The 27,856-nt window shown below is 56.0% G+C and overlaps 1 protein-coding gene across 1 annotated transcript in view; it reads left to right on the top strand.

Annotated features, from left to right (window-relative positions):
* The first annotated feature begins 11,268 nt into the window (after positions 1–11,268).
* Positions 11,269–27,856, top strand: part of LOC122123566 (proline-rich extensin-like protein EPR1) — a 31,546-nt gene continuing 14,958 nt past the window's right edge. The window contains exons 1-4 of the mRNA XM_042697926.1: positions 11,269–11,388; positions 20,822–21,078; positions 21,332–21,392; positions 24,428–24,636. Coding sequence (XP_042553860.1) covers positions 11,269–11,388; positions 20,822–21,078; positions 21,332–21,392; positions 24,428–24,636 — 647 coding nt within the window. The remainder of the gene's footprint in view (positions 11,389–20,821; positions 21,079–21,331; positions 21,393–24,427; positions 24,637–27,856) is intronic.

Here is a 27,856-nt window from a genome sequence, read left to right on the forward strand (position 1 = left end):
TTGAAGAGATTAATGCCACAAAAAAGACTCAAATACTTTGTACTTGGACAATGGGCAAGATGCTTTGAAGTTATCTCAGGAATTAGCAAGACCCCACACCACAGCAGGCTCAGAAGTTGTCGAAGTGTAAACTCATTGTGAAGACTTTCTCTCCAGAACAAAGCTGCGCTAACACTGGGCTCAGGAGAGCTCGTGGAGAGACGATTTCCTAAGACCTTCTTTTTACCACGTTCAGCCACCCAGAGGCCCCTGCAGCTGTGGTCTAAGAGGCTTCATTTTGCTCACACTGGTGGCAGATCTTTGGGATCATTCACATGCTGCCAGTCTTGAAGACACAGAGAAGGCAGGAGGACCCGAGTCCCTGGGGGCTCTGCCCAGACTTCAGAGGAAGGCCTGTGAGGCCAGGCATCGTGTGTTGTTGGGCTCAGGATCTGGCAGGCAGCCCCAGAGAGGACAATGTGAGGCTGTGAATGTGGAGCTGTCACAACAGACGCCTCACTGTTATAGAGGCCAGGTCCTCTATAGGGCCTAGGAAAGCCAGGGCCAAGGATCCAGCCTGGGAAAGAGACCAAGGGGGCCAAGGCTGGGCTGTAGGTCAGGGCCACTCAGGGCCTATCGGAGCTCGCATCTGCAGCTATCTGCACCATGCTCGCTGGTTTCTGGACCTGGGGCTGCAAGATTCAGTGTTTGCCCTGCTACGTTTCCATCCTGCTGGGGTCCAATCCTTCCTTGCTGTCCTGCAACCCCTCCATCTGGAATGGAGATGATGTGTGTTCTGTGCCATCCCAGCCTGGACATTTGTGTCTTGCTTTGTATTGCTCATGGTCTCATAGTTCAGAAGGGACTTTGGGCTTGGACTCAGGAGGAGTCTGGTACTGTAAAGCCCTTGGGAACTCCCGGAGATGGACTGAATGTCTCTTACTCTGAGCTGACCATGAGCCATGGGGCCCAAGGCCCAGAAGCTACAGTCTCATGTGAAATGTCTCCCTAAGCCTTATGTGCTGAAGCCTTGGTCCCTGGAGGGTGGGGCTGGTTTGGGAGGTGCCAGAAAGTTTTGGAGATGGGCTTGAACTTGAAATAGGTCACTGGTTGTGTCCTTGAAGGGCCATGGCATGGACACAGCAAGCCAGGGCCCAAAGGTGGGTGTGCGGGAAGGACAGTGGTTTTCTGCCACCTCATGCTCCCTCTGCCACTGCAGCTGCTTAAGCCCCAACTGTGTCTGGAGAATCTTCCAGGTGTCCATGGGAGGAGCCCACGGGAGGACCCCCACAAGGCTCAGGCTCAAGGCCTTCCCTCCAAGAGCCAGCAGATACTCTGCAGATCCCAGACCCAGCTGAGCTGGTTCTCCCCCTCCAGTCACCCTGCAGAGCCTGCTGCCCACTCCAGCTCAGAATGGGGAGTGACACTGGTCTCCTGGACCTCTGGAAGGGAACACTGGGAGCCATCAGCTGCCGGGCCAGGAAGGAGCAGGCAGGCCTTGGATTTAACATCTCACTGCACAGCCTCCTTTCAAAGGAAATAAATAAATAATAAATAAAGGCAGCTCTCCTGCTGGCCAGCTCCTGCAGGCTGAAATGGATTATTTTCTTTGCCCTGTGCCCAATATCCGTGCTTATTGAAAAGCATATATCTGCAGTGCTGGGTTCTTTTTTAAACTCATTGGCGTGGCTGGCACCCTCAGGAAGCATCTTTCTTCTTTGAACAGCCTGGCTCTCTCCACAGGGGTCTGTTGGGCCTCTTTATATGCTGCCAGGCATTTTTCTTCCCTGAAATGAGGGCCTGGCCAGCTGGGCTCCCGGAGCACTGAAGGCTGTTGGCCCAGACTATTTCCAGGGCCTTCCTTTGTCCTTGGGGAGGTTTTGTCTCCAGCAAAGGTCAGGGTAGCCCAATTGCAGCATTTGGGTGGGCATGTCTCTGCTCACTGCAGGCCAGGGGAACCAGCTGCTGCGGTAATAGGACCAGAGACTCCAGTTCTGGCCAGAAGGGAGAAGACCCTTGACAGGGAGGCTGATCTTACCATTGTCTGTCAAAGAGGACAGGGCTGTTCTGAGCCTTGAACCCAGCTCCTCCCTGCAGTAGCTGCACCTCTACAGAGGGCTCCAGAATGATGTTCAGAGTCAAGGTCAGGCAGCTCCCTGGTCATTTGGGACACAGTGACAAAGGTGACCTGTGAGGTGTCATTTCAGAACTAACAGGGACAGGGATGGGTACCTCTGCAGTGCTCATTCTCTCCATCACTACAGAGATCCCTAGAGGCCCACAAGGTGCAGGCAACTGCACTTGGGTCATTTCAACTCACCCAGCAGGTCAGAAAAGCTCAGTCTGTTTTGTTTAATGTAAAGTGTACAAGGCTGGCCAGACTCACCCAGCTAGAAGGGATCCGAGCAGGCCTTTGTCCTACGGTCTCGTTTAGAGCGCCAACGTGTATTTTGTGTTAAAGAAGCACAATTCCCTCCCATTATTGGGTGTTGACAGCAGCAGCCCAAGCTCAGAGAGCCTCCAGGTGCCCAGGATCACACAGCTTGGGGAGACCAGACTCCTCATGGGAGCCCATATCCCCCTCCCCATGCCAGGCCGCCACAGGCAAGCAGGCTAAACACCATAATTAGCATTTATTATGGCCTCACCTCATATACCCTGGGCAATGGAAAGAGCCATAAAGGGAGAGAACAGCAGTTGAATCTAGGAAATATGGCACTTTTTAGAATAGTTTACGAGTTAAACAAAAAGAAAACTCTCGCCTTCCATCATGGGATATTGAGCATTGGCTCCTACAGCTGTGTGGATTGTAAAGCATTATTGAGCTGCTCCTGTAATGTAAAGTATACAAGATGGACATAATTAAAAACAATTGATTCGATATATATATATTTTTTAACCAAACCTCAGGGTAAAAATACAAACTAGTCATAATGGAAAAATGCCAGGCATTGAGTGACCTGAGCCAAGATGCTCATGGTGACAACACAGCAGGCATTGCAGGGAGGTGACGCAGGCCACAGAGGTGTGGTGGTGAGAGGGGGCGACCACACAGATGATCGTGATGCCGACACAGCCAGCAGCACCTCCACGCTGCACACAAGGGCCCAGGGCCGCTTTCCATGCCCCCAGAGTGCTGGGGGGCCATGGGACATGGTAAGGAGTGGTGCAGACAAAGGTCGCTGCTCCCGAGGCCTTACCTGTGCAGTTCCATCCACAGTGACGATGACTCCCGCGCAGCCCCTGCTGCGGAGCCGGGAGTGGCTGCCACGCACAAGTGCTGGCGGTGCAGGGCACTAGGGCCGAGGAGTGGATTCACATCAGAGCTGTACAGGGCGATAAAGATGTCATCACACTGGGGAGCTAAAGTTGTGCTTACCTAAATGGCCACTACTCTAGAGCCCTGCCAGACACCCAACTATTCAGCCATTTGGAGACAGCATAGAGTGGGATCTTACTAACAGGCCAACACTATGGCCACCATTTACCCAGAGACAATTTGCACTCCGCCTGCAGGCCAGTGCCAGTGTGGGAGCAGGAAGCCAGCTCCTTGGAGCACTGGGCACAGAGAAAAATGGCATATTGTGTCAAGGCTAGTGGGCACAAGACAAGGGGTCAGGGGTGGAAACAAAGAAAGACCCCAGAGCCCCCGGCTCAGGTTCACCAGGCAGCGGGGGTGCCGACAACTTTCAACAACCATTTCCCCACAGAGGGACACAACCCATCCTTTGGAAAACAAAGGCAGTGGTTGTCCATTTTCAAGACAAGGAACCTGACCCTGAGTGACAAGTTGCTTACACAGTGATTTAGCAGCTTACCGATGTGACAATTGTAAAGTTCATGCACTTGGAAGTTCCCTAGACAGAGTAGGCAAATAGGATGCTGGCAGAGGGAAGGGTGGACAGCAGTAAAATGATAAAGTAAAAGCTCTGTACGTGCCAGAGAGCACACACAAGAGAATGAAGGATGGGGGAGACAGACCCTCTTCAAAAATGCAACCACTCCCCCAGAGTGCATGATTTAGAAGTACCCAGTAGTAAATAACAAAACAGGTGCAGGTACACTGACCAGCCCATTAGTACTCAGCCAGTAAGGAACCAGGGATGGATTTGTGCACTGGGAAGTAAGTTCCTTGCTGTAACTTCTCAAATGCATGCCTGCCCATCAGAACCATCTCCCCCCCCGGCCCTGTCCTGCAAGACTGTCATGAAAGTCTTGCTTCAGACACACTTCTTGTCTTCCTGTCCATTCTTTGAGAGTGGATGGGTTGGGTATGTCCCATGCTCCCAGGTGCCAGTGTGCCACGAAATCCTGGAAATTTAACCACTGAGACTGTACACCGTACCACCGGGCTGGGACACTGACCCTCCCCCCCTCCCTCCCCCCCTTCTGCGGATGGCTCATCCGGGGCTCTGCGTGTGCCTCCGCGTAGCCCTGTGATGGACTCCAGTCGGGTCCCTGCCGCAGTGGGATGGGGTCACTCCAGTCATCTGCTTCAGAACTTCAGACACCACCATCACTTGGCCAGTCAAGTGCATACTGGACCCCTGATGAGGTCAAGCTCACTGACTGTCCAAAGAGCAAGGTCAATGCTGAGGCCGAATCCCCTCCCAAGGACCTCCCAGACGCCTGGGACACGCAGTCCCAACTGTGGGCTGGGGGGGGGAAGGGTGGAAGCACAGAGGGTCAAGGGCAGTGCCATGGCCAGGAGATGCTGGAGTTAGCCTTGCATGCTGACTGTCCTCGGCCATCCAGGCAAGTGCTCCTGGGGAGAGAGGAGAATTCTTCATGGAGAGGCCAGAAATGACCACCAAGTTCGTCTTTGGCTTGGTAGCTGGTGGAGTGCAGCCTCTTTTCACAGCTGTATTACGAGGGAAATGACTTTATTTTCCAAATCATAGCTCCCAACAGAGCACTCATGAGCCGGTGTCCAGCTCCATGGATGCCACTTCCGTGCACACATCCATGACCACTGGAGTAAACAAAAAGTCTGAACCCAGGTTGATCACAAACTCTCCCCCAGGCTGGGCTATGTTGCCCCTGGTAGATTGTTCCAGAGGGCAAAGGAGCAAGCCCGGCAAGGGGGTGGGGTGAAGCAGCTTGACAAAAAGAAAAGAAAGCTGAACCCCTGAGCAAGAGCCCAGAGGATGGATGACTCCCTCACCTTCACGCCGGCTCTCTTGGTAGTCTACTGCCCACAACCAGGGCAGTCTCCACAAGCCCAGGGGTGAGGTGATGAGGCCCAGCCCTGAGCAGCCTACTCCCTGGGAGGCTGGTCCTTGGCCCTGCACATGCGGCCCAGCCCCTGAGCCTACAGCACCCACCACACCCACTCTTCCTCCTGCTGACAGCCTCGGGCACACGTCCATGGTGAGTGGGGCCCAGGCTGGGAGCAGCGGCCCCACACCTGTCGTCTGGCCTGGCATGCGTGACTGTGGCCACGAGTGTTCTAAGCCCAACTCCTCCTCCCTTACATTTCAGCTAGAAACTCTTCCACGGCCTCCCACCAGCTCAGGTAAGGGGCCCGCACCTCAGTGGAGATACACTTGGGTTCTTGAAGCTGAAGCTTAAGAGCTCCCCCTCACACACTCCCGTCCACCGTCAGCACCCCCTCGCGTCACGCCCCAGCACAGCTGCTTCTGATGATGCACCTGTCTCTCGGGTCTCCTGTGCCTCTGCATGCTCTCCACCCTCTGAGATGCCACCTGCTCACCCGCCTCCCATCAAGCCCCAAGATAAGCATGGCAGCATGGGCCCCACCCCACCGTCTGCGCTAGGGAACCTGGTACCCTGCCGCACCTGCCTGAGCTGTGCAGCACTGCCATCCATCCTGGCTGGTCAGGCAGACCTCAGTGGCTTTCTCTGCATGGCTGAAATCTCCTCCTCCTCTCAGAGTCAGCTACCTGGCCTCCCCACCGGGCATGTGGCTCACGGCACCTGCCAGCCCCCACAGACTAGTTCACTGGGTGCCATCTTTCCTGGCTTTCTCCATTTGTACACAAGAGATGTGGAATCACAGGACCAGAGGATGGAAGCATTTGCTGTGGACAATGAGATAGAATGTATGGGCTCCCCCAAGTTGAGTGGGAGTAGGGGTGCCTAGGGAAACTGAGGCACGGAGCAGCAAGGTGAGGTCCCCACTTCCCTCACCCCATGGCTTATAGAGAAGCAGAGCTGGCCACGTGCTGTCTTCCAATGCACAGTCCAGCCCTCTGCCTGGAGATCAATCACCTCAGATGAAGACCCCACCACCATGTCCCAGCCCCAACTGAGACACGGGGGCATGGGCATGCCCAGGTGTCTGAGCACACACCCCGCCACCAAGCTGCCAGCCGCACGGAAGCGCCCAGAGCGGCGGGTCTGTGTGTGATTGCCTCCTCTGCCATGAGCCCCCCTGGGGGCCAGCATGGCCTGAAGTGATTGGTGTGATTTAACCTCATCAAGGACGCCAGGCAAGGGGACCCCAGGAGAGGCTGAGAAAGACACAATCGCCACTCTCTGAGTATTTCCTGCTAATGGAGTCCTGGCCTCCAGGCCTCTCCACCCCACAGCTGAGCCAGCGGCTGGCTGCACAAGACCACTGCGGGGCTCCAGGCCCAAACATGCCTGGACCAGGTCCTGCCGCTGTCCAGACAATGGCCTGCCCGCACGGGCGGTAGCAGGTGGAAGATCACGTTGCACGAAGTTCACGCTGGGCCCCAGGGTCTGAGTGGAGGCCTGGAATGTGTGGGGAGCGGGAGGGTTGAGGCGTGCCCAGGGCTGGGCCTCCCAGGGCGGAGCTCTGCCAGGGATGCAGCCACTCGGGGCAGGCCCTCCTGGGGACTGGATGCTCCTGGCATCACCATGCTCCCATCCGGGGTGCCCAGCACTGTCAGAGCAATCCCACCACACAGCCAAGCCTTCTCCTGTTGGATTCAGAACCCAGCTAAGGGAGGAGACCAGACCAGGAAACCCATCTGCATAGTAATGGAATTTTGTTTTCCCAATTTTTATTTTAGAGTCATTGGAGTTCTGACTCGAGGCTTGGGAGAGGAAATGCAGATTCTCATTTTCTCTTCGCTCATTGCTAATTTGTACCACTGGGTGTTTTAATTTACAAGTCAGAGTTAATAAATTGTGTGTGCAGTCGATTACCTCATGCTCCCCCGACTGCCACCCCAGCCTGCAGCGTGGAGGCAGACCCAGGGGAGGAGCCCAGGGACGTCGGAAGCAAAGCCTGTGGGTGTCCCCTCCCCAAGCCAGGGGTCTCGACCCTGTCCAAGAGTCCCGGATGGATGCCGGGAGGGGCCGTTGTCCTGTGCCCACTGTCTCACACACGGATGAGGATGAGTTAGAAAAGCAAATTATGTATCATTAAGTGAGAAGGAAAAGGGGAAAAAGACTAGTGATGGCCTAGCAGTGGTTGGCCTAGGCTGTGTCTTCACAGGTAATTCTAACACCCTCCTCCATGGAAGGGAAAGCCTGCCAGCTTCGCCACACAGGGAAAGTGAGTCCTAAAGGGCCACATTGAGCAGGAGACTGTGGGTGTTCACAGATAGCTTCAATTTCTCAGAACCTGAAGAGAAAAAGAAAGTTCTGGAAAGTTCTAGAAGGCTCTACGGGTCTCTGGAAGGCATCTGTCTCCTAAGAGCAAAGGTTGTGGCTCTCTACAACCTGGACTGGAAAGCCACTTAGCTTGTTCTTTCCACATGCTTAGAGACCATGTGGCTGAAAAAAAAAAGAAAAGAAAAGAAGAATCTGCATGTTTACAGAGACAGAAGGATTTGCATCTGCAGGAAGAAATACTCAGGGTCTAAAATAGACACACACCCCACCCAGAATGTTTCCCCAGGCCAAGCACAGTGGCACCCCTTCCAGGAACATGGCTTCTCTCCCTCTACCTCAGTCCCTTTGGGAGACACACAGAGTCCTCTCCCCCAGGAAGCCCTCTCTCCCTTCCTGCCTCTTATCTTCCTGCTCACCCCTCCATCAGCATGCTTTCCAAACTAAGCACTGTGACCCTCCAGGAATGGGGATACAGCTTTGCCCTCTGCTGCTATGGGAGCAAGAGATGAAAATCATACAGCTGACCCTCAAATATGCCCCTGAACAAAGCTGTCACAGTGGAGAGAGCTCCCCTTCACCTCTGAAGTATTTTTCTATTTCTCTCCTTTCCCTGCCCAAACCAGTCCTGTAAGAGCTTGCCTGAGCCAAAAGGAGAAGAAGCAGGGTCAGGCAGGAGGACAGAAGCCCCAGGCATCCTCTGTGGGTCCCCACACCTTGTGAAATCCCATTTGCTAAGCCCATCAGCAAATATGCCCAAGCTCTCCTGAGTACCCAGTAGATTTCAGCATGGAGGGACGGTGACAGGCAGTGAGAGAGGTCCTTGTCCTCACAGAAGACCAGAAAACACACATGCCAAGAAGATCTGAGAACCACACGTGTACTTTCTCAGTTATAAGCATCCAAGGTGGAAAGAGAGCTGAAGAATAAGGCAGAACACCAGGCCAGGGCAGCTCTAACATGGGTCTGGTCTGAACTAGGTAAGTCTGGGGTTCTTGTGCATGCACTGAGCAGAACCTGCCCTTGAGGTGAGCAGAAACCAGAGGCCTGGCACACACGTACAGCAACCACCCCACCCTGAATGGGGACCAGAACCTCCCACAGGGAGGGAACAAACAAGGTAGCAAAAAGGATCTCAGGAAAATTAAATACCTAAATCCTGGCTCTGCAATATAGGATCTGAACTTATAAGATCCGTGTTAGATAAAAGTCCTCAAATGAATAAAGGCCCCAGATTCACGAAAACTCCAGAGTCCATGGCAGAAGCAAAGAGCCACACTACAGCCACCCCACCCCACACAGCAGGAACACAGCGATTGCCTAAAGTCCATGCCACTCACATTTAAAGACAAAAATAATTCCCAAGGAAGATCAAGTCTGCATAAAAATTATAAACCATGCAGGGTGCCAGTGGCTCACACCTGTAATCCTAGCTACCCAGGAGACTGAGATCTGAGGATGGCAGTTCAAAGCCAGCCCTGGCAGGAAAGTCCATGAGACTCTTTTCTCTGATAAACCACCAGAAAACCGGAAGTGGAGCTGTGGAGCTGAAGAGCTGAGGGACAGTACTCAAGCCCAAAGTTGAAGCCCCAAGACTGACAAAAAAGAAGAGAGAAGAAAGAAAACAACCAACCATAAGTGAATACTGGAAGATTCCATAAAAGGAGAAATTAGAGCACACTGTCATGAGACTATGCTGGATAACAAACAGGCCCAACCGCAGAGGGCCCACGGAAGTGGTCCCTTCCACAGCCTGGCTTCAGCTCTGCTCCCTGAGTCACCAGAGTGGATGGCTCTGTGTGGAACACATTCTGATGGAAAATTGCCCAACAGCCAGACTGTGCAACAGAGCCGGCTGCTTCTGTGACAGGAGAAGCCGCAAGGCTGGGGTCCATGGGCAGGAGTCTGTCTTCTTGGGACCATGCTGGGCCTGACTGTGGTAGGAAGGTGATCTTCCTTCTCTACGAGGCTGGGGATCAAAAGTACACTCTGCCACAAGACCCCAATGAAGGAATGAGATGTTAGAGTTCTGTGAAATTGTAAAATTATGGTATTTTTAAATAGTTGAAGAGACACATTGAAGGACTAGAAACCACAAGGAAAGGGGGCAGACTATAAGAAGAACAGGCCTGTAAGAATAAGAGGCAAGCGGAATTTCATGCAGCCATGCAAATTATAATGTCTCCAGTCATTTCAAACTGCTGAAAACAAAAACACTAGGTAGAAATAACCTCGGGTTTATAGCAGTGCGTAGAAAGTTAAAACTTGGAGAGCTGAAGGCACTGAAGCAGGGCTGAGAGGATCCTGGGGTATGTCCATTTGGGGGCCCAGGCGGAAAGATGAGGAGTGACCCTAACAAGACCAGTACTGGGCAGGTCCCAGTACTGGACAGCAGTAGTGGTCCTGACCAGGGCTGTTGAATCCAAGGACTCACCAGTCCCAACAGGAGACAAGGTACACACGGCTTTGTAAAAGCAACCAGAGGCAAAAGAGAAACAGACTCCTTAACTGACAGGAAATATTAAGCGCTCTGTGCAACACCTTAGTAATAGCCTTAAACTCATATCTTAAACAATAGAAACACAACCAGAGGATGTAGATTATGTACAGCAGGGAAAAGTTAAAGAGGAGGAAGAGCAGGGAGAGGAGGAACAGGAGGAGAGGAGGAAGAAAATGATGATTTTTCTTGACAGGAACTCTGGCTAGAAAATGGAAGGGCAGTATTTTCAAAGTCCTTAAGGAAAGTGGCTGAGCCTAGAATTCTCCACCAAACCAATCTTTATGTCTAGTGTGAGATACTCCAAGACAAAAGAGAGTCAGGTTATTGGTGAACAGTTTTCCTAAAGCATCAAGAACTTATGAGCCCGGAGCAGCTGTTACTCTAGCACTTCAACTCTGAGAACAACATAGCTCCCTCCATTTTAGGCACTGCTGTTATCAATGGAGACAAAGCTGGATTAACCCACACGTGATATCCTGAGGCTCGTTTTACAACAGGCTACCTTCACCAAGTGAGGTCTACAGAGGGAGGGGGCAGGGGTCCCATCAATGATCATCTTGGCACTGAAATCGGCACACCTCAGGAAACAAGCCTTTGTTGAGCATAGTTCAAGTTTCCTAGTGCGCCATTATTCATACATTCTTCTTCTCTCCTCTCAGAATGTGCCGTGAAGTTCTCCAGTCCACATTCACTCCATGCTTGGGTTCAAAGACAGGAAACTGCCTCTTTTCTTCACAGAAATCAGGTGTGGGGCAGAGGCGGGACAAGGCATGACTCAGCTGTGGGTTTGGTGGCCCTGGAGCCTTCTCTCTCCCACTGTGCCCCACATCCAGGTCACCTTCCCTGGGGCATCCAGGGCACAATCCAGGTGGCTCCAGGGATGGGATCCAAGAAACAAGCTGTGTCTGTAATCATGCGTGGAGAAGCACTGATTTACAAGGAAATCAAATGAGCTGGTTAGCGTGACATGTACAGCTGTCATGAGTACCTCACAGACTTGTAAGGGTTCGATGCTGGAGTGACATCTCAGTGACCACAGAAGGCACACGGCCCATCACTGAAGAGAGTGGGCAGACATGCAGGGCGGGGCAGCTGGTCCAGTTCTGCCACGTGGGGCTCCTGGGAAGCCTCCCTGTGGACAGGAACGTGGCCTTCTCCTTACAGATCTGCCTTTGATGCAAGGGAAGCTTCATCTCAGACATTGCCTTCCCTGTGGCCAAGGCCACCAGACACGCCAGGGAGGAGACATGTCCCCTGCCACCACCATGAGCACATTGCCAGCAGGCCAGGGAGGAGACACGTCCCCTGCCACCACCGTGAAGCCTGAGGTGGCCCCAGTGGCCAGCAAAGCCCCAGGGGAGGAATGGGTGGGATCTCAAGGATCCCAGAGGGTCCAGGTCCCAGGTCCCAGAGGGTGGATGGAGCTCGTCCAGGGAATGTGTTCACTGTGCTCACTGCACGATCCGGGAACCCAGGGGTCGGTCTGAGTGTGAGGGATGGCCAGCCCTGGGTGAGTGGAGGAGCGGCCTCCCTGACAGGCCAACTCCGCTGCTAGCGAGCACCCACCACCCAGACAGCAGAGGGATGTTTGTGGAAGGTAAGGAATAAAGGCGTGGACACGATCTCTGCTTGGGATTTTCAAGAGAGACTTCAGACAGAAGGTGAGGGCGGGAGAGGTGGGGGGGGGGGGCATGGGAAGGAGGGAGTCCATGCAGAACACGGACAGGAATCATTAGTGGCCACACATGAATGCCTGACCACCCAGTCCACACCTGGCTCGTGGGGTCCTGAGGCTCCACAGGGGTTTTTCCCGTGTTGCCCGAGCCTGGAAAACACCTGGTCACGTGTGCCCCACTCCCCAAGAAGCCTTCGGTGTCATGAGCAGCCTGAGCAGACATCCTGCCTGCACAGGACCCTGGGACACCCCCAGAGGACATCTTCACCGAGGGCAGTGAAGGTCCCAGAGCAGCAATTCTAGAAGCACTGGACTAGAGCCAAACAGTCACATTGCACTCCTGCAGGAGGAAGAGGCCTGGGCAGAGGTCTGGGAGCTGTATCTCCAGCCCAAGGTAGGGCGGGTGAAGGCATGGGAGGGAGAAGCCCGTCCTTCCTAGAGCATGAGTCTGTCTGTCTGCTTTGGACCCCGAGCAGCCCAGGAGGGAGATTTGTAACACTTCAAAGGGGAAAGATCTGGAGAGCAAGAGCATTTCCATTTTTCATTTATTCATCATTCGCCCACGTGTGCTCTGCGGCAGGTGGCAGACAGAACCCCCACCTGTGAGAGGAAGGGGTGGACGGCCATGCTAAGAACAGCTGCCACGGTCTGAGCGTGTCCCCCAGAAGCTTATGTGCCGGGAAGTTAATTCTCGAAGTCATATGTTGGTGATATTTGGTGGCGGGGCTCCGGTCAGTAATTAGAGTGAAATGAGGTCATCCATCTGGATTCCTGTGGTGCTGTTAGTGGCTGTGTAAGAGAAGAAGAGGGAGATGTGTTAGCAGCTTCTGTCTCACCACAAGGCACCTTCTACCATGCTCTTATGGAGCCTGAAGTCCTCACCAGAGACCAGACAGAGGCCAGACAGAAGCCAAGCAAAGGCCAGCACCAGAGGCCACACAGGCCAGACGGAGGCCAGACAGAGGCCCTCACCAGAGGACAGACAGGCCAGCACCATAGTCTTAGACTTCCCAGCCACAGAACCAGGAGCCCAGCAGACTCCTTTTCTCTATAAAAGGCACACAGACCTCTGCAAAATCCCCCATCGCAGCTGCCCCTCCCTGCCGGGGGTGCTGCAAGTAGGATGACCACATGAGGACCGGAGCCAGCCACGCTCTGCCTGTCCCTTCCTGGATGGGGCTGTCCCTTCTCGGCCTACCCCTCTCTTAGCAGGCTGGACAGCAGCGTCCCTTCCACTGAAGCATCGGAGCCCAAAGACATGAATCAAGTCGCCGCGAGAGATGTCACCATTGGGAGGAATGGAAAGAACAGATCTGGAGACCGGGAATAAATGGACAGAGAGTGAATGAAGATGTGTCCACTCTGCCATCCCAGAAACCAAGGGTGGATGGAGGGGAGGAAAGGGGAAGTCCTTCCTTCAGGGCATGGGCCGTGCTCCCATTGTCTTAAGCAAAACCCTCTTCATAGACAATGTGGGGGGACCATGGCAAGGTGTTGACCTGACTGGAGGTTTGTCAGGGGAATGGCTGGCCAGTGGGTGGGAGGGTGAGTCTATCTGGTTTTTTTTTAGGGGGGGGTTGTGGTTTGGTTAGTTGGTGGGTAAATAAATGAATTGATTCATTGTGGAAGTTGTTTAGTTGGTTGGTAGGCGGATGGGTGAGTTTACTAGTGGTTGGGTAGCTTGGTTGATGGGTGAGTTAATCTGTTGTGGGGGTATATCTAGTGAGTTGATAAATAGGGAGGTAAGTTGATGAATTATGGGGCCACTGTGTAACTGGTTGGTGGGTGGGTAGGTGAGTTGGGTAGGTGGGTTGGTTAGCAGGCTGTAGGATGGATGATAAGTTGAATGGTTGAAACAAAGGTATTTTGCTCCTCACATCCAACAGGAACACTCCTTGCCCTAACTAGTAGATCTGAGTTGAGCCTCATGGAGACCCAGGCTGGTAAGAATTTCATTCATTCATATCACTTCAACTCTATTTTCTTGGTTCTAAATGAAAAGGAAAGAATGGAATCTAAGTCGTAGAGCTGATTTTACCTGCCTTTCTACTCAAAGAGTGAGCAGACAGATGGCAGGAGACACAGATCTCTTTTCTATTCCATGCACCCTCACAGTGTGAGGGACCGGCCAGCCGAGCGGCAGCGCAATGATGGAAGACAGTCTTCTGTACAAAACAGCCCTCAGTGGGAGCCAGAGGCTTGATGTGGTCCTCGACTAAAGAAATGGCCCCCAGTTACAGAGCCGGGAACTCTGCGAGATCACACTGCAAAGATGTTTATAGGTACTTTGAGGAATTATCAAAGGGAAATTGGCGTAGGCAGACTTTCTCTCATCATAAAGAACTGAAGCCTCACCCAGGAAGCCTCTTGACTGTGGCACACAATTGATGCTCTTTATTTAGCACGTGTGGCATACGGCAAGCAGGCAGTCAGACCACGTCAGACGCAGGTCCAGCCTGCTCGTATCCTCACAGAGCGGCCCGGGGCCCGAGGGAAGCGCTGAAGCCCGAGAGATGAATGATTCAGAGAAGCTTAGCATCATTCATTCATCACTCATGTATCCATTCATCCGGCAGATGTTTATTGAACATTTACACGCCCTTCTCCGAGCCCTGGGGAAACAGGAATGAACAGTAGCGTGCCCAACAGAACTGGCTGGTGTTGGGTGATGGCTTTAGGACTCTGGGGGTGGTGACGGAGTGGGCTTCTGTGTTTAGCTCTGCAGGGCTCGTGTGAAGAGCTGAGGTCCGCAGTCTTGACAAACTCCACCCCCGTGTCCTGGAGCCTGTGTGCCGTGTCCATAGAAGTCACGTGGCTCTGAGCTGACCCTTCAGGCGTGGGGCGGGGATGACACCCCGGAGTCCCCGGGGAAGGAAGACCCTGACCACAGGGGGCATGGCCAGAGCTCCTCTCCCTCCTCACTACCCTCCCAGGAGGTGTGGGTAGTGTTTCCAGCCCTGGCATCTGGGTGGGTGTTAAGAATTAGCTGTGCCCATCTTTATTCACGCTCTGTACTCAACTAGCTCAGCAGCAGCTGGAGGCCCAAGCTCAGAAGTAAAATGCAGCCCAGGTCCCTCTCCCAGTGGGAGTCTTTCTGGGAACAAAAGCAAGCCCGTTTACTTATTATGAAAATGGATTTGGTTTATCCATTCCGAATGACTCTCTTGTGTTGGCCTGGAAAGAGGCAGAACCAGCGGGCAGGGGTGTGTGGGGGGGGGGGCCAGTGGATGTCCACACCAGTGATGCTCCACCACCCCAGCACCCAGAACGGGGGCCGGCAGTAGAGGCAGCACACAATGCTGTGGTGTAAGGTGGCCCTCACTGTCAGCCCTGTCACTCCCACTGGGCAAGGGGACCCAGCTTGCGCCCGAGGTCCTGTGTTGGCAAAGAAAGCCAGGCTTCCATCACACCTGGATCGATGGGCCGGCCGGCACCACAGCGCCCGCATCCCGCGCACTCCCAAGTCAAGGCACCGCGGGCTGGTGAGTTCTGCCGAGTGAACAAGCTGGCAGGTAGCAGCAGAGCGAGGGGAACGCCAGGGGATGGGGATGCCTGGGCGTCTCACACCGGGGGCTCCCGACCACACCCCACAAGAGCAAGACAACCTGCAGGCCAGCCCAGGCTGCAGAGAGAAGTCAGAACGCAGCGGCACCGCTCAGAACGTCGGTCCAGGGAGGCTGGGCTGGAGGAGGCGCCCGGGCTGGGGGAGGCGCGCGGGCTGGGGGAGGCGCGCGGGCTAGAGGAGGCTCCCGGGCTGGAGGAGGCGCGCGGGCTGGGGGAGGCGCCCGGGCTGGGGGAGGCGCCCGGGCTGGGGGAGGCGCGCGGGCTGGGGGAGGCGCCCGGGCTGGGGGAGGCGCCCGGGCTGGGGGAGGCGCGCGGGCTGGAGGAGGCGCCCGGGCTGGAGGAGGTGCCCAGGGTGCTCTGAACGCCTCCGTTTGTAACGTTCAGGCAGGGAATCACGCGTGTCCATCCTTGTCCATCCCCATGACCAGCGGAAGGTAAAGAAATTAAGGGCTGTACCCGTCAGCTGGTAGACCACCTTCTTGGAGTTGGGGACCAGAGGAAGGGGAGAGGTTGTAGTGATGGTGTGTGGGGGGACGAAGTGTGTGCAGGGCCAGGACCTGCATCTGGGGACTGGGGAAGGACGCGGATTCTAATGCCAGGGAGGCCCCTGCGTTGGGAGGGAGACCGGGGCTCTCCTCTCCCCCTCCCCCACCCCCACCCCATCCACGCTGCCCTGGCTGCGGGAGGCTGGTGCTCATGCATGGAACATTCTGGTGGGGGGGAGGCGAGAGCAGGTCGCAGCTCCCAGCCCCCTGGGGGCTGTAGTTGGCTCTGGTTGGTGCCTCTGCTCCTTTGTGAGGCCAGGTACTGCAGGGGACAGACCTTGAGCTGGGCTGCCCTGGCCAGCCGCTTAAATAAGGAAGGCCAACCTCCCCTAGTTATTCCACACACACGATGTCAGACGACAAACCCACCAGCGGGTAGACACGCTTAGCCATTGCCTGCCCCCGGGCAGCAGCACATCAAGGTCATGTCACGTGGGTGCCTCACTACCTTCCGAGCAAGCCCCAGGGCCCGCCTCGGTCTCCTCGACCAGGCCGCACCGGAGCCTTCCCATCTACTGAGGAGAGGGGGGAGAGGGTTGAAACACCACACTGGAGCCAGGAAGGAGACCACGGTCTGGGAACCCCAGAACCTGGACCCTGCGTTCTGACCTCCCCGAAGGACAGGGAGGTCACCAGGAGTGCAGACTTTCCATCTTGAATGCACAGCGGAGCCGACACGGACACGGCTTGTGTGGAACAGGCCCTGCTGGTTCCAAAGGTCAGGGCAGCAGGCAGGTGAGTGAATGAGTCCAGGGAGGCCGGCAGGGCCGAGGGCTCGGCTCTCCTTCTCTGCCCCTCCCAGAGGCCCTCAGGCCCGTCTGCCACAGGGGCTTCTGGCAGCGGCCCGGGTGCAATACCGCACCACCAAACCTGCAGTGGGGCCTGTGGGAGGGCCGCGGTGGCGGGTGGTCTCACAGGATCCCTCTAGTTCTGCAAGAGGTGGCATTGGGGCACTGGCCCCACAGAAGCCAGGGCCCTGGGTCACAGAGGAAAAGACCCTCCTTTCCATAATCCCGAGGCTTCTCCCCTTCTGGCCCTGGTGCTCCAGCCTCGCCAATCTAGGCCTTCTCCCTCCAAGTCTCGGCAGCTACAGTAAGTTCAGAAAACAGGGGAGTACATGGCCCATGGAGTCTGCCTGGGGCCCAGGACAGTGGGACAGGTCCTGGCTTCTCACAGGACCTGCAGGGGCGAGGCGGGACCAAGTTACCTGTGCACCCACGGAAGGACCACATCCCTTCACCCGCCACCGCCAGCACAGACGTCAGGCCCAGCAAAGAGCCGTTTGTTACCTGAGGTCCTCCAGCAGCATGCTTGCCCTCCACGTCTGTGACGGGCCCCGCAGGATACCACCGAAGGCGCAGCACGGGGAGGAGGGCAGCGTGGGGGGGAGGGCAGCATGGAGGGGAGGGCAGCGTGGAGGGGAGGGCAGCGCGGGGAGGAGGGCAGCGTGGGGGGGGAGGGCAGTGGGGGGGCAGAGCACGGGGAGGAGGGCAGTGTGGGGGAGAGGGCAGCGCGGGGAGGAGGGCAGCGTGGGGGAGAGGGCAGCGCGGGGAGGAGGGCAGCGTGGGGGGGAGGGCAGCGTGGAGGGGAGGGCAGCGCGGGGAGGAGGGCAGCGTGGGGGGGAGGGCAGCGTGGGGGGGAGGGCAGCGTGGGGGGGAGGGCAGCGTGAGGGGGAGGGCAGCGCGGGGAGGAGGGCAGCACGGGGAGGAGGGCAGCATGGGGGGGCAGCGTGGAGGGGAGGGCAGCGCGGGGAGGAGGGCAGCATGGGGGAGAGGGCAGCGCGGGGAGGAGGGCAGCGTGGGGCAGGCAGTGCACGGGAGGAGGGCAGTGTGGGGGAGAGGGCAGCGCGGGGAGGAGGGCAGCATGGGGGAGAGGGCAGCGCGGGGAGGAGGGCAGCGTGGGGGGGGACAGCGTGGAGGGGAGGGCAGTGCGGGGAGGAGGGCAGCGTGGGGGGGGAGGGCAGCGTGGGGAGGAGGGCAGCGTGGGGGGGAGGGCAGCGTGGGGAGGAGGGCAGCGCGGGGAGGAGGGCAGCGTGGGGGGAGGGCAGCGCGGGGAGGAGGGCAGCGTGGGGGGAGGGCAGCGCGGGGAGGAGGACAGCGTGGGAGGAGGGCAGCGCGGGGGGGAGGACAGCGCGGGGGGGAGGGCAGCACGGGGAGGAGGGCAGCGTGGGGAGGAGGACAGCGTGGGAGGAGGGCAGCGCGGGGGGGAGGACAGCGCGGGGGGGAGGGCAGCGTGGGAGGAGGGCAGCATGGGGGAGGAGGACAGCGCGGGGAGGAGGACAGCGTGGGAGGAGGGCAGCGTGGGGAGGAGGGCAGCGCGGGGAGGAGGGCAGCGGGGGAGGAGGACAGCGCGGGGAGGAGGACAGCGTGGGAGGAGGGCAGCGTGGGGGGGAGGGCAGCGCGGGGGGAGGGCAGCGCGGGGAGGAGGACAGCGTGGGAGGAGGGCAGCGTGGGAGGAGGGCAGCGTGGGAGGAGGGCAGCATGGGGGAGGAGGACAGCGCGGGGAGGAGGGCAGCATGGGGGAGGAGGACAGCGCGGGGAGGAGGACAGCGTGGGAGGAGGGCAGCATGGGGGAGAGGGCAGCGTGGGGAGGAGGGCAGCATGGGAGGGGGTGCAGGGGAGGAGCCGTACCTGTGTCCACCGCTGCTCAGCAGCAGCACATCATTAAAAGTGCAGCGCCAGGCCTTGATCATTTGTGTTTCTACAAGGCCTGAAATCCATCTCCCCTTTTTTTTAAAAATGTTTTTTATTGTAGAAATGTTGTACAGAGGGGTTACAATTACATGAGCAAGGTAATGAGTACATTTCCTATCAAGCATTAGTACTCCTCCTTTGTTTTTCCCCTACCATCCCTTCCCTCCCACCTCCACAACTAACCCCCCCCAAACTGTACAGTTCGTTTTCAACATAGTGTCTTGTACATCTCATTGTTACAATGGGTCAACCTGTATCCCTATTTAAGCATTTTGTTTTTTCCCTTCCCCTCCCCAAGCTAGAGAAGTGTACTTACAAGATGCAGGGCACCAACATCAAATAGAGTGAAAACGGGTTATACCGTGGGGGAGGAACATACAAAGAAACAAAAAAAAATCACATGGTGTATTATAAATGTGTGCATTATAAATATGTTAGAAATAATAGCAAGAAAGAAAAAAATACTTGTGTCCCTATCCTGGGGTTCATTTCACTTAGCATCATCTTATCTGGTCATATGTACAGAGCTTTTGACCTTTTCTGCTTGTCTCAGACATATACTAATTATTGCAAATAAGGGAAACCATGGGGCCTGTGTTTCTTTGGGCCTGACTTACTTCACTTAATATAATTTTTTCCAAGTTTTTCCATTTCCTAACAAGTGGGGCTGTGCCGTTCTTTCTGATGGAGGCATAGAATGCCATTGTGTGTAGAATGCCATTGTCCATCTCATCTTAAACCTGCTTCCATCTTCAAATTCTTCAGCTCTAGTTCCCTCCTTCCCAGCTCTCTCTTGCTCTCACTCTGTCTCTCTGTCTCTCTCTGCTTCTGTCTCTGTCTCTCTCTCCCCCTCCCCCTCCCTTCTCAGTCTCTGTCTCTCCCCCCTCTCCTCTCCCCCTCCCTTCTCTCCCCCTTCTCTACTTGTTTCCTCCGCCTCCCAGCAGGTGAGGGCATGGTGGGTGTCCCTGGCCACAGACCTCCTCCGTCTCAGCGGCAAGGAGGAGTGAGGAGCTCATATCCTGTCACAGAGTTGGAAGCTCAGGGGTGCTGACACCTCTGGAGCACCTACCCACAGCCAGCCAACCGGCCATGTGTCCAGGCACAAAGAGAGACAGACAGACAGAGAGACAGAGACAGACAGACAGAGACAGAGACAGAGAGAGAGAGAGAGAGAGAGAGAGAGAGACTGAAGCCTCAAGAGACCACATCCCACTGGGCCTGTTACTAAACTGGAAGGAGCAGAAAATGACCGCTTCAAGCCTTCAAGTCTGCAGGATCAGGACGAGGACATTACACGTCCAACGCCATCATCAGCACATCCCACTACCTCATGGAGGGTTGCTCCCCTCAGTCCAAGCGGCCTGACTCAGAGCAGGCCTGGGAGGCTGGGATTGAGCCACTCTGAGAGTTATCATCTCTGGGTCACACTTCCTGGGTAGTCTCTGCCTATACCATTTTGTAACAGGGTACCACGGATAAAGGCAGAGGCCTACTTCCTGCACAGTGGAGGCTGGACCTCCGGGGATGGCCTCCGGCGGGGTCATGCTGGGGAAGGCTGAGCACACCTTGCTAACAGCACTGTCACTGGGGACAGCCGTGGCCCACGGTCTGCACACAGCCTCAGTGCAGTGGGCCTGCACCAGCGTGGAGGTGGAGTGGAGATCAGGGTCCTGCCTCATTCTCATCCATTAGAATGATGTTGAATGGAAAGATCTGGAAAAAGATCACGTTAAGTGAAGTAAGTCTGGCCTGGGTAGACAAAGGATGCGTGTTTTCTCTCCTGTGTGGGAGTTAGGATGAATTTACAAATCTATACACTTCTGGGTGGTATGCAAATGTATGAAAGGGAATATGGCAGATTGGGCAGGGGGAACGCACATGGTGTAATTCCTTACAAAGGCTCATCGTCCAGCAGAATAAGCACCAGGAAGTGGGTCTCAGGGAGAAGGAGAAGCAAACAAAGAGAGAAAGAGGGCAGGATAGTCATAAAACTCAATGCAAATCCTCAATTTTTGTTTACTGAGGGACGAAGCGTGGTTGGGGAGGAGCGGGTGAGATCAATGGAGGTGGTGCTCGAGACGCTCTGCTGAGTGGCAACCCCTGTGGACAACTACTTAAAGATAATAACCAATGGACTTTAAACGAGAAAGAACTGGCAGCTCTCCGTGCCCGTCGGTCAGCACGTCCATCACGTGGACGGCCCTGCCTCCTCTGGAGGAGGACCGGTGGGCCCACTGGGCCATCAAAGGCCATCAGAGGTGCTGCCCGCCCCCTCTCTGGGGTCCTTCCTGCCCTCACCTCTGTAAAGCCCTCCCTGCTCCAGGGACTCGGGGGCCGACCCCTCCCGGGCCCTTCTGCCACCTTCCTGGAGAATGGAGGTAAATTTCCATGCGGCAGGGTGCACGGGAGCCAGGTCCCACGAAAAGCTCTGCTCGGTCCCACTCACCCCAAGAAGCCTTCTGGTCCCCGAGACAGAGACCTGGAGGAGGAGGGTGGGGCTGGGACAGGTGGGAGCAAGGCCGAGGGCCACGCCCGGCTGAGTGGGCGCCTGGGGTTCCAGCTGGGGTTCCAGCTGCTGAGGCAGGCTGGTCCCTGAGCAAGGGCCGCTGGGGCCCTTTGGGTCACGGCTCTGCAGAGCAGAGTGAGAACCTGGGGTCTGGCTCCACCCTGGGCCAGCTGCAGAAAGAATGCAGATAGGAGTACTTGCCACTGCTCCTGCTCCCCAGCGGTAAAAACATCCTGAGACACAGGGGAGAGCGGGGGTCGGCGGTGGCTCCTTCCCTCCCTTGAAGCCGCTTTGGTGAATGTCTCTTCTCTCCTGTTCTCCTCACAGGGTCCTTAATCCCTTATTGGCCCTCGGTGGCTCTGAATGTTCGCAAAATGGCCCCTTGAAGGTTGGGGCTCTGCCCTTCCCATGCCCTTACCTCTCCCCTCTCCCCTCTCCCCGCTCCCCGTCTTCCAGCCCTGCTCAGGAATGTGTTTTTGAGATGATGATTGTTTTTCTGGAGAAAGGAACATCAAATGCATTCCTTCCTCCCTCCCCCCACCCCATCCATCCACCCAATCTCTGCTAAACAGCATCGGAAGCTTGCCAGGTGTTTTGTGAGAATGATTCCTCATAAACTGAGCTCTGCCTCTGCCAGCCTGGGGAAATATTTCTTTAATAAGCCTAGCGATGATGGAGCAATACCGTTAATTACAGCCCAAAGACATAAAATAGGCTCGATTAAGTGGTGAATTTGGGAGTCCCAGATAAGGCATCTCAAACAGTGCAGGACATCGGGAGATGGAAAGCATCACGAAGATGCTGTATACATGCACAGCCATCCATTTCGAGTGTCCAGGCCTCGGGTTCTCAGTCCACAGTGTGGGGCCACAAGGCTAGCCCATCCAGCACCGAGCCTCATGCTCTCAGTCCACGGTGTGGGGGCACAAGGCTAGCCCATCCAGCACCTTCCCTGTGTATTCTGGCTCCCGCACTGACTGTCGGAGGCAGGCACCAAGCCCCAGCCAACCTCCCTTCCTGCTCTGTTGCCAAGCCCCAAACCTTCCCTCTGCTCTTTCTGCTCCTATTTCTGCAGGTCCCCCTCACTGCTGCTCACTCAGGCCTGCCCCACACCCTACCTGCTTATCCTGCTGTGCTATCCCACAGCACCCCTGCAAACCTTCCTGCAAATCCCCAAACAGTGCACACATAGGCACCCCACACATACACCTATAGACCACATGTGTAATGCACCAAGCACACACACACACACGCACACACACACACACACACACACACCATGTACAACAAAGCCCCAGACACACATGAATATCACATGTGCACCATCCCCTGCCCATGTGCTCTCTTCCATCCCACAGAAGCCACGCCTCCAAGGAGGACCTGCACGGGGACACCCTTGAGGACTAAGGCCCTGACCCCCAGAATGAACCCTTCATGAGAAACTTCCACGGAGGCCACGTCACATAGGGGTGCAGGGCTGGGGCCAGGGCAGAGGCAGGTCCTGCTGTCTTCCCCCCTCTGCTGGGGATAGGCACCCTACCTTTTTTCTGCCCAGGGTCATTTGGATATTTACATCATTCATGGGCCATATAAAATTATCAGAGCTAATTGCTTTCAGCAGGGGGCCAAAAATGGCCAGTGAGAAGCAACGAGCCTGTCCTGTTGTGCTGTGCATCCAATGGTTCTGCAGTCCTTCTGCACCCCACCCCATGGCCAACGCTCCCTACCTGATCAGCAGAAGAGGGAGACCCTGTGTGCAGGCCCAAAGCATGAGTTCCTGAGGCCTCTCCTGGGGCCTCTCCTGAGGCCTCTCCTGGGGCCTCTCCTGGGAGCCTCTCTCCAGTGTCACACTGGCTGTATCTGCTGTGTGTCAGCCAGAGCACAGCTCACAGCAAAGCCACACTGGCCTCCGGTGGCCCAGGACTGTGGTACCAGCCAGGGGAGCAAGCAGGCTCAGGCAGGACACCCCTGTTGGCCCCCATGAGCTTTTGCTCAGCTCTGGTGCAGACCTCGAGAAGATGACCCACCTCAGAATAGCAGCACGAAGTAGAGCCCTTCTGCTTCTCCCCAGTCCACCAGAGAGGGACCTGGGCAGGCCCTGTCCATCTCTGATCTGCCAGCCTGGGGTTGGAGATGCTGAGGGCAGAGGGCATGGTGGACCCCAAACCTTGGGTCAGCCTCTCCAGGCAGCTGGCTTCCACTTCTCACCATCTAGTTGTTCAAAAATCTCTAAAACAGCTGGGTGCCAGTAGCTCACACCTGTCATCCTAGCTACTCAGGAGGCTGAGATCTGAGGATCTTGGTTCAAAGTCAGCCCGGGCAGGAAAGTCTGTGAGACTCTGATCTCCAATAAACCACTAGAAAACCAGAAGTGGCACCATGGCTCAAGTGGTAGAGCACTCACTTTGAGCTGAATAGCTGAGGGGCAGCATCCAGGCCCAGAGTTCAAGACCCATGACTGACAAAAAAAAAATCTCCAAAACACCAAGGCTAGATGGTTAGGACAGGTTTCAGTGTCCCATGTGCCATATTCCTCTGGGCAAAGTGACAGAGATTCCTAGGGAGAGAAACAAAGCCCCTCCCTGCCCATGGAAGGCTGCCCACCTGTAATCTCTCAGGCCCAAGCTGCCAAAGGATGGCCCCTTCCCAGTTCCCAGTGCCCTCTTCAGCAATGGCACTGACGCCTGTGCCCTTCCTCCACCCCGGGAGAAGGCAGCCAACAGGTGCTGCTCATGCCAGGGGTCTGCCGCCCCCTGCCCAGCCCACCTCATCCCCTGTGCTTTCCTGGCCTCACACCATGCTCTGCAGGGCAGCACGGGGCAGAGCCCGAGATTCTTACACCACGCTCTGCAGGGCAGCACGGGGCAGAGCCCGAGATTCTTACACCACGCTCTGCAGGGCAGCACGGGGCAGAGCCCGAGATTCTCACACTATGCTCTGCAGGGCAGCACGGGCAGAGCCCGAGATTCTCACACTATGCTCTGCATGGGGCAGAGCCCGAGATTCCCACACCACATTCTGCAGGGCAGCACAGGGCAGAGCTGAGATTCTCACACCACATGCTTCAGGGCAGCACGGGGCAGAGCCTGAGATTCTCAACAGACAGATGCGGGAAGTACATCCAAATGACAAAACCACAACAGTCCAACGCACACGCAACAAGTGGCCCCGTGCATGGACAGCTTCGTCTGGTTCTAGAATCCCCATCTGGCTGCTTCTCTTAAAAGCCCCAAGCTCGCTTCTCAGGCTCCAGCACACTGCCAAACAGATAAACACTTTCTGAGCCGTCTCTGGCATCTGTCCCTTCTCTGTCAAAACTGGGGACGAGGCGAGATGCTCCTTTCATGTGGAGGAGCCGCGTGCTGTGAGGCACATGAGATCTCCTATGTCATAATCTCAGTGTCCTGTCTTCCCCCTCCCCAGGAGTACGGCACAGACGTGGCTAGCTGTGACGGGGTCAGCCCTGCAAAGCTAGTCATTAAAATGTGTGCTGAAAACACGGAGAGCCGGGAGACACTTGATTGGGTCAGACGGCTCCCAGAACGCACCGCTGACCAGGAGACCCTGCTACCCTTGAGGCCTGACCCCAGTCCTGCAGTGGACAGGGGGCACACAGAAGCCCTTCCCCTGGAGTAGGTTGGATGGTGAGCCCCCCAAAGCTATGCCATGTCCCAGTCGATGTAAACTTATTTGGAAAAGGGTCTTTGCAGATGTTAGGGGCCTTGACATCCTCCTGGATTGTTCAGATGTTCTCTCCCCTGCCCCCTTCCCTCTCTGCCTGTTGGTCTCTCTCCCCTCCCTCTTTCTCTCTTGGAGACCAAGGAGGAGTCTCAGGCCCCCAGGAGGAGCCTGCTGCTGGCAGAGGTCCAAGTCAGAGCATCAGGAGTCTTGAGGGAGTCCGGGGCAGGAACAGAGCCCCGACATACATCGATGGAGGGTCCAGAGCCACCGGACAGGAGCAGGGCCCCGACGTACCTCGATGGAGGGTCCAGAGCCACCGGTCTGTCAGGCATGACTTTCGGCTGTGGACAGCGCCCCAGTGTGTGGTGAGTGCTATGACCATGTCAGGAAGCGGACACACCACCGGGTCCTCCCTGGGCACAGCCAAGGCGGAGCCTGTCCCCCAGCTGAAACCCGGCCTGGGCCGGCCGCCCAGGACCCAGCACTGGTGCTCCGAGCTTGGCAGCTCTGGAGACAGGCTGGTCCTGGATGGGGCTTGGTGCCTATCATGCCAGGCATTTGATCTCTCTGACACATAACGTAGAACTGGCTGAGCTCTCATTACCACTGGACGTTCACGTGGGCAACACAGCCCCCTGGGGGAGAGGCGGCTCTGCTCCTGGCAGCCATTTTAGCAAGAGATTTTGAAAACAAACAAGGGGAAGGGAGGGAAGCTGAGGCCGTCGGAGGACCGCCGAGAAGGAAGGACCAGCGAGACATCGGTGACATAACTCAGCCCATGTCAATCAAGTGATCGAAGGAGGCCGGCAGTCTGCTTAGTATTGATAAACGCCTCATTAATATGAAACTCTGCTCCATTTAGCATTTCTTATTGCCAATTAGTGGTAATGTCTCCACCACACTTGAGGCGATTGCAAATTGATGGTATCTATTTTCCCGGGACAAGCACAGCAAAGCCTGGGACCTGCATGGGTCTCCTGGAGGCCAACGAAGCACTGCAGAGCCCACTGGCAGGGTGCCTGTGACACCCCCAGCCCTCGGTAGAAAGGCAACAGGCACCTCAAGCCCCCAGATTCCGCACAAAACAAGAGGCCCGGGACTGCTCGGTGCTCACACTGAGCTCCAGCTTTTCCCCACGCCAGCCAGAGGCGCCCATCCCTCTCTCCCCAGGTGATTAATGATGGCACGTTGTGTCACAGAGTAAACAATGGAATTGTGCTACCAAGAGTTATGGGGGAAATAAAGCCATCTCTCTCCTGGCTCAAACAGATAGCAGGCGCTGTGGCAGGACATTAAATACCCTTTGCAGGGCAGAAATACATCGATTTTTATTTAATGCATCAGGCTGTGTACGTGGTTGGCTACTGGGAGACTTGACCAAGAAAAAAAAAAACACAGCATTCATTGTTTGCAGATTGTCCCCTGGAGGGAAGTCCGGGGAACCGGCAAGGTGACTGCTGATACCAGATGGGCTCACGCGGGGCCTGGGCCGTGAACCACGGCGGCCAGAGCTGAGTGGCCTCCAGCTTCCGTGTCCCAGCCATAAAATGGAGTTCCAGATGTTCAGAAGTCCTCACAATGAGATGAAAGCAACTTCTCACCAACCGAGAGCCATTTCACATCGAACCCAGAGCCACCGGAGACTCTGCCTGCAGTGCTCACCCTGGGCACTGGTCTACACGGAACCCATGTCCCTGGCTCTCTATGTGCATGTGGTGTGGACCCCCACAAAGATGGTGTGCAGAGCATGGGGACTGACACCCTGGGCTCGGGTGCTGAGGACTCATCCATCTCAGGACCACTGCTCCTGAGGAGCTCCTTGCAGATCCACCTGGAAGAATGAACAGCTTCTCTGTCACAACGGTTACTTCCTATCAGCCAACCTCATACAATCCTGCTTGAAATAAACAAACAAACAAGCCACAGCTTGTTGTGTTCATTACATCCAGTTGCAAGCTCCTGATTTGGCCGGATGGCTTGGCCTGGTTCACTGTTCAGATAAACTTATTGGTCCTTTTCAAACCAGCCAATCATGCAAGACTGTGAGCCTCAGCTCTGACCAGTTGGAGCTAGGGACAATAACTCCTTAAGGATGAAATCCAGGCAACTGCCCGTGCAACAGGCTTGCACACTTAGATTCATGCTAGAGCAGGCCCTTCTGTGGAAGGAGACTTGGCCTTGCTGTATCCCTTTCACATTGGTGTTCTTAGTCCTACTGGGCACTCCAATACCCCAGATTTTTCCAACACAATTTACCTGGGGATCTGGGATACAGGGAGGGGACAGCCCCCATTGAGACCCGATGGGTCTTAGACAAGTAAGTGTATGTGTCTCACACACCATCACCTGGCAGGGTGTGTGCGTGCATGCACACCCTACCTGAATAGCGAGAGATTACTAGGTGGGCCTAGACTAATCAGGTGTATTCCAAAGCAGCACTCTTTATCTGGCTAGGGAAGAAGGAAAAGAGGCATCAAGAGAAAGGCTTAGTCAGGCCATCTCTGCTGGAGACAAGGGGCACCCTGTGAGAAAGAACGTGGGCAGGTAGCTGCTGACAGCCCTGCTTCTCCCCTTCCCAGGCAGCCAGCGGAGAACAGGACTGGCAACCTAGAACCAGAAGAAGCCACAGGAGAGATTCTCCACAGACCCTGGAAACCTCTCCCTGGAGCCATGCTGGTCTGTGGCTCACACTAAAGCGTCGGGAACATCACCACACCCACTGAGAGGCAGCGCTGGCTCCAGCCTCCCACATCTGCACACAGAGAAGCCACGCAGGCCAGCTCACGGCCTGGGCCTTGTGTGCACACACCTGGGGCCGCGGTGACCAGACTTTAAGAACCAAACACACTGTGCCCCTCCTGGCCTGGCTCCGGCCTGCCCCCCTAGGAAACTCACAGTCACTGAGTGCTGCTCTGTGTCTTGCGACACTAAAGGCAACGGGCCAGTCATCCACCCATGGAGCCTCCTACACCGGGGAGGAGCAAGGACGCAGACGTGACTACAGCCCCACTTCACACAGGAGGACACTGAGGATGGAAAGTTCTGGCTGTCTTTGGATGCCGTCGGAACTTCTCTGTGAGGAGGGGCAGACCCCCAGGCCCAGTGTGAAGCTGTCCTCCTCAGCCCCGTGTGCGGGAGGTGAGCATGCCCAGTGATGCACACGCCCGCGTG

Source organism: Dipodomys spectabilis, unplaced genomic scaffold (assembly GCF_019054845.1).
Source record: "Dipodomys spectabilis isolate Male_0828 unplaced genomic scaffold, ASM1905484v1 ptg000230l, whole genome shotgun sequence".
Lineage (NCBI taxonomy): Eukaryota > Metazoa > Chordata > Mammalia > Rodentia > Heteromyidae > Dipodomys > Dipodomys spectabilis.